Source organism: Triturus cristatus, chromosome 1_1, assembly GCF_964204655.1.
Source record: "Triturus cristatus chromosome 1_1, aTriCri1.1, whole genome shotgun sequence".
Lineage (NCBI taxonomy): Eukaryota > Metazoa > Chordata > Amphibia > Caudata > Salamandridae > Triturus > Triturus cristatus.
In genome coordinates, this window is record NC_140579.1 from 104,656,696 (window position 1) to 104,668,829 (window position 12,134).

The following is a 12,134-nucleotide window of genomic DNA, read 5'->3' on the forward strand; positions in this document are numbered from 1 at the left end:
GTCCAGCCTGCTAGCACATGGGCATCGATTGTGGTACCCGATTCCTGTGCCTCCAGAGCCATCTCCAATATTTTCGCTAGGGGCCCGACCACGTCCAGAAGCTTATCTTGGCATCCTCGCCAAGCGCGATCTATCCCCTTCTTGGGGTCTTTTGCGAATTTTTTAAGGAAGGTAAGCATACTTGGATCAACATTCAGACCGCAGCCTGTTGCGCACCTCCTTATCAAAGCACTTGCGCACATTCTCGTGTAAATACGCAGCCACCTCCGGGGCAGGCAACCAGTCCGAGGACCTGGGGTGAACGATATCCGAGGGGTTGAATGTAAAGGGCGTGGGGGCCAGCGGAGAAGTCTCTACATGCTTAACCTTCCGAGACTTCTTCCTGGGGGGGGGGGGGGGGCGGGGGGGAGTCATCAGGGGTGTCAGAAGAGGTGGAAGTAGACTCCGTGTCAGTAGCCTGTACCCTCTCTCGCTCCCTCGCCAGGCGCGGCAGCGACTCATAAGAATCGGAATGCGGCCAAGACCTAGTCCGGGGCTCCCCTGCCGGTCCCTCTGATGGGGTAGTGAAGCCATGCTGCTTCGCAAATTTCTCCAGCTGCTTAATGATAGGCTTTAAAGCAGTCGCCAAAGCTTGCTGCACAGTTCCCGGAACTGCCTTCTCCAGGGCCTTGTTGATTGACTCCTGCACCGAAGCGTCCAGGGCCTCAACAATATTATCCTCAATGGCAGGTCTCCCGACCTCCTCCTCATACAAGGTATCATCCTCCTGATAATGCACCCAATTTTCCATACTGGAACCAAACTTGTAAACGTATTTGCTCATAAGGCAACAGCAAGGAGGGATAATCCAAAAGGGGAGCCAACCCACTGCACAACAGCACCGGTACCTAGCTTCTCAGCAGCATCTGTATACCAATTATTGCAGCCCTCAGGGCGTAGTGGAGCCAAAGAGCAAGAATAAGATCCAAGGAGGTGTGCTCCCTCCGGGCCCAGGTCGTTTTTGCAGCCAGCCAAGCGTCAGCAGTGCTCACTGAAGGAAAACGCAGCCTAACTGACGAAAAGTGAAAGCAAAACCACCAAATACGGGTTGTTTCGACGTGCGTAGCCCAAATCCTACGCACGTGGGAACGCTACCGAAACCAAAACTACCAGTCTCCCGGCGTCATCGGCATACAAGGGAAGCCTTAGCGCCCACAAACTACAAATACTGTACCCGCCGAAGGCGGGGCGGTACCGTGTGCTGGAACGAAAAAAGCGCTCACGCTGTGCATTCGATGCGGTCGAGCGCCGCGCCTAACTTGGAACTTTAAACCTGCGCGCTTTCGCGCCTCGGACCGCTCGCCGTCCGCTATGCCCCAACACCACCGCGCACTCTGCGGGGACCATTAAGTGCCGCAGCGCGTTACTCATATCGCCCAACCCGAGGGTTGAAATCAGGGCTACCGCTACACAACAACGGCTGTCACAATGAATATAAGCATTATCAATAGTAACAATCAATAGTAAAATCAAGTTAGAAATCGGAGCTCTCAACTTAACTGTCTGCGTGCGCTGCAAAGAAAGAGGACTGGTTCCGGTGTTACTGGCTCTTATGGGGCTCTGCAGGAAGTGATGTGGTATATGCATCATGGGAAATGTAGTTGTGTTGCATAAGAAAAGTTTTCATTGGCTGCTCTGAGTAGCAATAAATAGAAAGAGAAGCATAATACGAAGCCTCCGGTCCTGTAATAGAATGAAAATACACTGGACATTTCCGTTTTAAACAAATTGCATTCTATGAAAGATTTTACGGTATCTACTTTTCGACATTTTGTGTCTTTTATTGGAAAGTATAAAGCTAAAAAGGCAAGCGATGGAAACAATACAACCATGTTTAGGCTGAACCATCAACTGGAAATTTAAAAGTACCAAAAACAATTAGACTTTGCTAGTCCCTTCTTTATGTTCCCGGTCACGCGGCTGTCATCAATTTCCAGCATTTAAAAGACAATCATAGAAAAAACGTCTCACTTTTCATTCGCTCCCGCACTTGTTCACCGTATTCAGCCTGCTCCTGAGTGGTTACAATTTGGAAAAAAAATCCTCGGGAACCAACTGAAAATTCATCCGCCTCTCACTTCCTGGTCACTGCTTGGTAGCGGATTGGCCATTTTGCATCTTAAAACCTGCATCGATTGGTTGTTTTCTCCATGAGGTCGTAGCCTATTGGCTGTGGGCCGAGAGGGGCGGGTCGTAGTTTGAAAGTTTTGAAAGCGGGCTTCCCTGCTTCATTCATCGGTCGGCTGTCATCAGCATTCTCTAGGTGTCTGTGCATCTGCTCCTCTCCGCCCCCGGCTTCATCGTTTTTGCGTGTGTTTTCCATCATTTGTTCGCGCCATGGAGAAATCTATCGAGTCCGTGCCCCTGCGGGTGAGTCGTAGTTCAAATAAGCTCGGGGAACGGATTACACACGAGTTTTGAGTGCTGATCTCCTCGGTTATTATGGAGGGAATCTTCTTCAGGGGGCAGCATCTTCTGGGCGAGTTAGGGTTGGCGAGCAGGGGAGACGTTCTCCTGAAAAATGAGACTTTAAGGGGGGTAGTGACTTTGGCGTCATCATATGCTTGAAAGTGTTCTTTGTGGGGGTTCAGCTTGGGGCTGTGTGAGGCAGTGACTTTGGCGGAGCGTGCTGATCGTGTCTGCCACTGACGTTTGGGCGAGAGGGTCCACGTCTAACCTGAGACGATTCGAACGTAAACCGTGGCTTCAGTCTGTCTATTGTCCCCGTGCATGTCTACTCCTGAGAGAGGTGGCGGGTCACCTCAACGAGCGGGGCGTTTGGCCGTTATGGTTCAAGAAATCTAGCTTCGTTTTCTCGTGACAGCGGTGTTATTGGAGTGAGTTTTGTGGCGAGGTAAGGTCATGCGTGTTTCTGCGGATGTGACTGCAGTGGGAGACGCATGGCTTAGCAGATGAGGTTCGGAGGGATGTCTGAGGCAGTGGGAGATTATCTTATCTGCTTGAGACCACGTTACGAGATGCATGTCTGCAGGTGTGAGATGCATGTCTGTGCAAGAGAGGTTGCGGCGTGGGGGTACATGTCTGTGCAAGAGAGGTTGCGGCGTGGGTTGTGTGTGCAGGAGTCTGCGGCATGGGGGTGCATATGTCTGTGCAGGAGAGTCTGCAACGTAAGATGCATATGTCTGTGCAGGAGAGTCTGCAACGTAAGATGCATATGTCTGTGCAGGAGAGTCTGCGACGTAAGATGCATATGTCTGTGCAGGAGAGTCTGCGACGTAAGATGCATATGTCTGTGCAGGAGAGTTTGCGACGTAAGATGCATATGTCTGTGCAGGAGAGTTTGCGACGTAAGATGCATATGTCTGTGCAGGAGAGACTGCGACGTAAGATGCATATGTCTGTGCAGGAGAGACTGCGACGTAAGATGCATATGTCTGTGCAGGAGAGGCTGCGACGTAAGATGCATATGTCTGTGCATGTGAGACTGCGACGTTATGTTATGTTATTCACTTTTATTAGGCGCACAGCTGCCCCAGCGAAGGGGCGTCCTGGCGCCTGATCAGGTACACAACACAACAGGTCAAGGCCAAGAAAAGAGAAATCAGATAGCAGGGGCAAACAGATGTGTTTTAATGGCGCGTCTAAAAAGAGTCAGGCTGTTTAGGGCGCGAATATGTAAAGGAAGGGAATTCCATAGATCAGCCGCCAGAACACGAAAAGAGCGTCCTCCCATCCTACTCAGCCTGAACCTAGGCTTAGTCGCCAGATGGTAAGATTCAGACCTGAGAGACCGCGTGGGGACGTAAGGAGAAATAAGGCCCGCCAAAGCAGGGGGAGAGGAAAGCTTCAGGATCTTAAATGTCAGACAGAGAGCCTTAAATTTGATTCTCTGTCTGACCAGAAGCCAGTGAAGGGAGGTCAGAACAGCAGAGACAGAGCCTCGTCTCGGGAGGCCAACAATGGCCCGTGCAGCAGCGTTCTGCACCCTCTGAAGCCTAGTAGCCTCAGCCTGGTTGACTCCAAGAAGCAAGGCACTCCCGTAGTCCAGCCGGGAAAGAATAGAGGCCTGAACCACCAGTTGCCGAGTGGGGGGCTCAAAGAATTTGAGGACTGACCTCAGCCCTCGCAGAATACCAAAACAGGTAGCTGCTGTCTTCTTTGTATGGCTGGTATAAGAAAGATTGGAATCCAGCCACACCCCCAGATTTTTAACTTCGGCCGCTGGAATGGGGGACACCCCGAGTTCAGAAGGCCACCACTGGTCTCCCCAAAGTTCCGCCTGCTTCCCCACAACCAGGACCTCGGTTTTCTTAGCATTAAGCTGTAGGCAGTTGCTACGCATCCAGCTAGCCACAACTATAAGTCCTGCACGGAACCTGGGCGCAGTCACCTCAGGGTCCCCACTGAGTGTCACCGCCAGCTGCGTGTCGTCGGCATACGATGTCATGGTAAGGCCACATTGCCTGACGACAGCGGCCAACGGTTTCACATACAAGTTGAACAATGTGGGGCTTAAAGCAGAACCTTGAGGGACTCCCAGTTCCAAAGAATGGAAAGAGGACTGGCCAGGTGGAATGGCTACTTTGAAAAACCGGTCCGAGAGGAAGGAGCGGAACCACTGAAGAGCCTTCCCCCCCCAATACCCACTTCCTCCAAGCGCCGCATCAGAATGTCATGAGACACCGTGTCAAACGCGGCGCTCAGGTCTAACAATAGGAGTGCCGCAGTCTGCCCCGCATCCAGCACTGACCGCAAATGCTCGGTCATGAAGAGCAAAGCAGTTTCAGTGCTGTGTTGGGCGCGAAAACCATTTTGACTCTCGTCAAGAATGTTATTACGAGAGAGGTGGGCAGACAAGATGGAATTCACGTGTGCCTCAGTGACCTTGGCGGTCCAAGGCAGGAGGGAGATGGGCCGGTAATTCTCCGGGAGCAAGGGGTCAGAGTTGGATTTCTTCAGAATAGGGCTGACCACAGCTTGCTTCCAGGATGGCGGGACCACGCCCTCACTGAGGGAAAGATTAATCACGTCCAAAATGGGTTCACGACAGAGAGGCGGGAGACGAATAAGGAACTCCGGCTTCAATGGGTCTAAGGGGGAGCCAGATTTAATTTTAAGGCTCAGAGTGTCAAATACCTCGTTAGACATAGCCGGCAGGATGGACAGAGTTTCGGACACCGGGACCTTCATATCACTAAGAGCATCCCCGAAGACAGATGGTATAAATCCTCGATAGATTGTCTGCACCTTCCCCACGAAAAAGGATGCCAAACTTTCACAGTGAGAGTCCGTGCAGATTTCTTGCGAGGTAGCCCTCGTAAGATGCATATGTCTGTGCAGGAGAGACTGCAACGCAAGATGCATATGTCTGTGCAGGAGAGTCTGCAACGTAAGATGCATATGTCTGTGCAGGAGAGTCTGCAACGTAAGATGCATATGTCTTTGCAGGAGAGTCTGCGACGTAAGATGCATATGTCTGTGCAGGAGAGTATGCGACGTAAGATGCATATGTCTGTGCAGGAGAGTCTGCAACGTAAGATGCATATGTCTGTGCAGGAGAGTCTGCAACGTAAGATGCATATGTCTATGCAGGAGAGACTGCGACGTAAGATGCATGTCTGTGCATGTGAGACTGCGACGTAAGATGCATATGTCTGTGCAGGAGAGACTGCGACGTAAGATGCATATATCTGTGCATGTGAGACTTGAGTGGGAACGGCATATCTGTGGCCCAGACTAGTGGTAGATGCTTCTCTGCCTAGAAGGCTGTTGTAGGGGGGATGGTGTGGTGGGGCGTGCATGGCTGCGGTGGAACCTTAATTTTTCTGGCGGGTAGTGCGTTGGTTTTGGGGTGCCTACATGGGCTGAGTCTTTCCTTTGCTATTACTTGCAATCTTCTAGAATATTTTGTCGCTTTCGCTTCTGGGTCTTCAGTGGGCCGTTGGATCAGATCTTTTATTCACCATTGGCTAAGACTCCAATTGACTTCCCTTGCACTATGGGAAGCTGGGAGCTCGTTAGTCTAGATGTCGAGCTTTTTATGAGCTGATAGTGGGGTGACGGGGAATGTTGGTGATAGAGCGTTTTCAGCACTCTATATTGTATGGGTGCACTATTAACACACTTGTATTCTTGTCGTTTGCAATGTTTTATAATTGAGATGTATTTAGTGGAATCATTTAACAAGAAGTATAGTGGATACATTTAAGTAGGACCATATATGTATTGTAAGTCCTGAATGTATAAGGTGCAGAATACTATATTAATATAAAGTAATTGTTTAGTTCAGGCCCAAAGAAGCAGTGTTTATAGTTTCACATGTCCTTGGTCTCTCGAGGAAATCAATAATTAAATGCATGTTGTGTTCGAAAAACAGTTCTCATCGTACTGCAGGTGCCGGAATGCAAACCAATTATTTTCAGATTGAAGGAGATACCTGGAATGTCTTTGAAGATGGCTGAAAGGTGAGAAGGGAGGATGCCTTCCATGACTGGCCTATCTGGGAACCAAGGCCATCCGAACAAAGAAGGTTCATCATACCCCTAGCTGGAAAATCACCACATTGACAAAGTTGCAATGGAAATTTTCTGATGACGTATTATGTCGAACCGCATTTTTTGTATGATGCGCAGGGACAGTGAGACCAGACTTCTGATAGCTTTCGGAGGAGAAGGAGCATCTTGGAGCAAGCTCCAAAGCCTTAAGCTAATCGACCCATTTGACGCGAGGGCTTCTTAGGAAGTCAACACGTGCTGACACCTTTAGGAAATTATGGAAGGGAATTAGGTAGGGTCTCCATTTAGAATAGTGTAGGGAAAGCTTTTGTTTGCTCTTAATGAAAAGGGAATAAGGACTCTGCATCTATTCTTTGTTGCATTCTGATTTTGGAGTTTATTATCTTATGCGGCAGGCATTTTTCGCCAATTACACACCTTGTTACCACCATTTAGTGAATCGGATCGCACTATAAATTCGACAGCACCACTCCCTCACTCTAACATTCGGGAGGACCGGGAGCAGCCGCATAGGACGCACGAAGAAAACTTTCCTGAGGCAGTAAGAGTGTGATGGAGCTGACAGATAACTTCTGGATTTTTTTGATCCTGTAATGCATGATTGCAGTTGTGTATGTGTCTGTATGTGGAGGCTTTCCCTCCATCTCCAAAACCTCCATTCACGCAGAATGTGGTCTATATATCTTTTCCCTTTCAGAGCAGAGAACAGGAGTTTTCCCTCTCCCCTCCCCCCATGGGGAAAGTAGTTGTTGCATTTAGGGTAAGGAAAGTGAGTCTTCTCACTCAAACAATTTTCTGTAACTGTGTACACACAGAGTGCCACATGTCACACAAGTAGTCACTCACCTTTAATGAACCAATGCATGTGTTGTTTCATAAAATGTATAGATTTACGTTCCCATGACCCGAGTTTATCGTTACAATAATGTATATCATTTATTGCACTTTTTTATCTAGGTTTGATATTTTGCAGCCGTTTATGAAGTGGACTGTGGCCTATGCCACACCCGCACAGTGGTATCTTCTTGCCACCAGTTGGTAAGAACGGAGCCCCCATCTTTATACTTGGGTCCTGATGAATACCCTGGACCCACTTGGGCAAACACTGCAGAAACATGTTGACCACTCTCACGACGGCTAGGAGACAATAAATTCCCCATACACCGTCTATTGATTTTAGTATCATATAGTTATTAGCCACATTAAAATAGTTTTAAAATAACTATAATGATTTTTATCCTCACTCACATTCCCACGGGCCCTCACTTAGTAGTTTAGAAGTGCATCCCTCTATCAAACGAAGGTTTTAGAGGGCGTGGACTGGTCAATGATGAAGCATGACACCAGGTGGTGTGTGAGACCAGTCCGTCACTTTTTGTGAGATGCCTTCACTCACAAAGTTTTTGTAACTTCAACAGGGTCGCTATGCTAGGAGCAGCTCTTTTTGTGGTAAACAGTAGTGGAGGCTGCTAGCTCCTAGAACCCCGCGCCTCTTGTTCCCTTCTCCACGCATCGTGGAGTTTCCCTGTGATTATGTTTATTATCTTATGCCTTTTGGGTCGTATAACCTATATTCGTAGACTCGGCTCTGTATTGATCTTTCTATACCTATATAATTTGATTCTTTGTTGTGTCTACATCCAATTGTTTTTGGCCTTCTAATAAGTCGACAAAACGGAAGTTCGGAGTCTGTGGTCCTTTAGGCATGTATATATTGAAGTATAACCCTGAATTGTTTTGTTCCCCTCAACCACCTGGAGTAGGTAAATAAAAGACCATCGGCGCCAACCTAATAGGATAGATGAAGAGTGCAAGTTGGCGTAATCAGTTGCCACCGTTTTCAGCTCCTTATCTGTGGGTATTATTGATGGTCTTGTGCTGGCTGAGGCTCGAGCAGTAGTTGTTGACTCATTAATTATATTTGCATTTGTATAGCGCCGACGAGACTGTAATGGCACACCTGGTGGTCGTTGATAGTTCAGTAATGTTTACCACAGTGAGTGGTGGTAGTTGGCGCAGGTGCAAATACCTGGTCGTGAAATGTTTGACATTTTACCTTTCAAGACTGACTGTTTTGGTTTTAACTCTTTTAGTTAGTGCGTTCAGTTTGAATGCACTAAACGGTGTTGTTCGAAATGCACCTTTCATAACCGTTCTGCTTACAGTTGGAAATAATTTTGTGGCATACTAACTCCGCCTGCAACAAACATTAGGTACTACTCGTAAAAAAGTGATGGCCTTATTTCACGATGATGTATTATGTTATGTTATTTTGTTATGTTATTTTGTATTTATAAAGCGCACAGATGCCCCAGCCAAGCGGCGTCCCGGCGCTACAAAGAACAAGCAACACAACAGTAGATGTATCATACCAGCCAAAGACACTAAACCAAAGGAAACAAGAATGTTTTCACAGCTTTTCTAAAAAGGAACAAGTCTGAGATAGACCGGATACTGACAGGCAGTGTGTTCCAGAGGCCAGCTGCTAGAACACCAAATGAGCGGCCGCCCATTCTGGCTTTTTTAAAGCGGGGAACCTTAGCCAGAAATTGACCCATTGAGCGAAGTGTTCTGGCAGGAGTATAAAAAGATATAGTCTGGGCTAGAATTGGAGGGGAAGCAAGCTTCAAAATTTTAAAAGTCAGGCACAATACTTTGAATTCTATTCTCTGCCTAACGGGTAACCAATGAAGACTGGAAACAGCGCGTCTGACTGAGCAGAACTTGGGCAAACCAATCAGCATACGGGCGGCCGCATTTTGCACACGCTGAAGGCGTGTAAGCTCTGCTTGGTTGGTGCCCAGTAGAAGACCACTGGCATAATCCAATCTAGAAAGAATGGTAGCCTGCACTATAAGTTGCCTGGTGGGGGCATCGAAGAATTTAAAAATGGGCCTGAAACTTTGGAGAACGCCAAAACAGGTGCCCGCCACTTTCTTTGTGTGGGGGGTAAATGATAGATTGGCGTCAAGCAGAACCCCGAGATTCTTCACCTGAGTTACCGGTGTAGGGGCTGGACCTAGCTCCGATGGCCACCAGTTGTCTCCCCAGAGGTGAGTGTCTTTGCCCAGCACCAAGACTTCAGTTTTAGTGGCATTGAGTTGGAGACGATTATCGGTCATCCAGCCTGCCACCTCCCTGAGGGCTCTTTGAAAGTTGGAAGCGTCCAGCGCCGTATTCCCATTAAGTGCGACCGCTAACTGAGTGTCGTCAGCATATGACACTATGGTTAAACCCCATTTATCGGCAACCTCCATCAACGGTCTCACATACAAGTTGAACAGGGTCGGGCTAAGCGCCGAACCCTGTGGAACACCTTGGGAAATAGGGCGGGATGAGGACTCATAGGGGGGAATGCACACTTTAAAAGTGCGCTCGGCCAAGAATGATCGAAACCAATCCAGAGCGGTGCCTTCCACTCCGGCTTCTCTAAGTCTCTGGAGCAGAATATGATGGGAAACAGTATCAAAAGCGGCACTAAGATCCAAAAGGATCAGTGCCGCCGTCTGTCTAGAGTCTAACAATTTTCGAAGTTGCTTGACCATAGCCACCAGTGCTGTCTCAGTGCTATGTCCTGCTCTGAAGCCATTCTGGGAACGGTGGAGAGCGCCTGTTTGTAAGAGGTGGCCAGATAGAATGTTATTAACATGTGCCTCAGTGATTTTGGTGGCCCATGGAAGCAACGATATGGGCCGGTAGTGTTCTGGTTTAGCTGGATCTAATGTGGCCTTTTTCAAAATTGGCATAACTATGGCTTGCTTCCATTGAGTAGGCACCATCCCAGTGCTCAGACAGGTTAATTAGAGTATGGAGAAGCGGGAGACAGATCTCTGCAGATTCCCTAAATTGGGCAGGTCTCAGGGGGTCCATTGGAGAACCCGATTTGACCCTCCCCACTAGGGAATCAAATTCTTCCTGAGAAGGTACAGGGAGCACTAGCAGTGGACTGGCGATAGCATTCATAGGTTCCACGATGTTTGTGGGTATAGTAGGGGGAGGGAAGGATCTGTAGATCGCATCTACTTTTTCCACAAAAAATGTAGCTAGTTCTTCGCAATAGGCCTGAGAACCATTCCCCAATGCAAGGGCTTTCCTGTTAGTTAGATCTTTAAGAACCTTAAAGATAAGTTTGGTGGGGTTAGTACAGTTCTTAAATTCCGAGGAGTAGAAGGAAGCTCGTGCTTTGCAGATAGCTCGATGGTATAGCTTGATACTGGCCTGATAACCCTGTTTAAGAATAGGATCATATGCCTTGCGCCAAGCTCTTTCAGCCCTTTTGCAGGCAACCTTAAGGAGCCTGAGAGATTCGTTGTACCATGGGCTAGAATGGCCAGGTCTGGTCTTACTCCAGCCTGCTGGTATAAGGGTGTCTAAGGCCTGGGTCAACCAGGTACAAAAGTATTCATATCCGGAGGAAACATCTGTGCGGAGCTCCAAAGGATGTAATAGTAAAAGCTGGTGAAAATCCGCCGCGTTCAGGTTCCTCCATGGTCGTTTGAAAACGACTTGTGCAGTATTTCTAAAAGGGGCAGCAGTCAAAGTAATCCGGATATCAATCAGATAATGATCTGTCCAGCTTATTGGTTTAGGCGGCAATGCTTTAGCGCTGTCCAGATTCGTCAGGAAGGGGTCCAAAGTATGTCCCCCCTACATGAGTAGGACCGCCTATTAGCTGATGTAATCCTAATGCCTCAAGATCTGTAAGAAAACTGCACACCGCAGAGGATTGAGGAGCATCCATATGAAGATTAAGATCACCTATTATGCTAAAATTAGCTGATCTAAGTGCTAAGGAGGAGACCACCTCTGGAAGAGCTGAGCGAAAGGCATCGTCAGGACCAGGAGGTCTGTAAATGACCAGTCCAGAAAAAGTAAACTGGGAGGTCATTGAGATAGCAAAGTGTGCGCTTTCACAACCAACTATACTTAATGCCTTCCACAGACAGGGATAGCATGCCTTAACCGCGACCGCAATTCCTCCACCTCTCGAATTGCGGTGTACAGTATGCATAATATAGTCCGTAGGCAAGGCAAGGTTAATCGCCGCTGTGGCATTATCATGTAACCAAGTTTCTGTTAGAAACAGTATGTCTGGTTTCTCATCGGTGAGTAAATTAAAGACATCAAGGTGATGACATACTAGGGATCTCACATTGAGGTGTAATATTTTAAACGTAAGTGGGCGGTGCGAGAGCGGAGGACAAGTTACAGAGGGCGCGATGCTATGCGGGGGCTGTAGGGCCCTAATGGGCATGGGCGTAGGAAGCTCAAATCTACACCCAGCACATTGCACGGGACCGGAGAGGGGATCAAGATCTCTATGCATACATGCACTCACCCTATTTCTGTAACTGCGTAGATTAATCGCCGTGAGCATGGTTAATCAACGGCGGGGCCAGGCCCTGCCGAGGCGCGGACGAGCGCAGACGGGCAGGACTCGGGCGCGACTCCGGCGCAGGGAAGGCGCGCACCACTGCGCGTCACCGCTGCGCGTGCAAATGGCTGGGTTAAATGCCCCGTCGATGCCTGGACTTCCCGCCTACTCCCCCAAAATGGCGCCCAACAAAGACCCGGCTTTTCCCAAGCCAAGATGGCAGCCAAGGTTCCCCACGCTACCCC

The 12,134-nt window shown here is 48.6% G+C and overlaps 1 protein-coding gene across 2 annotated transcripts in view; it reads left to right on the top strand.

Annotated features, from left to right (window-relative positions):
• The first annotated feature begins 2,237 nt into the window (after positions 1-2,237).
• Positions 2,238-12,134, top strand: part of LOC146869650 (DNA topoisomerase 2-alpha-like) — a 163,499-nt gene continuing 153,602 nt past the window's right edge. For both annotated transcript variants that reach the window (XM_085609488.1, XM_085609504.1), the window contains exon 1: positions 2,238-2,409. In XM_085609488.1, the coding sequence (XP_085465614.1) occupies positions 2,377-2,409 (33 nt within the window). In that variant the 5' untranslated portion in view covers positions 2,238-2,376. The remainder of the gene's footprint in view (positions 2,410-12,134) is intronic.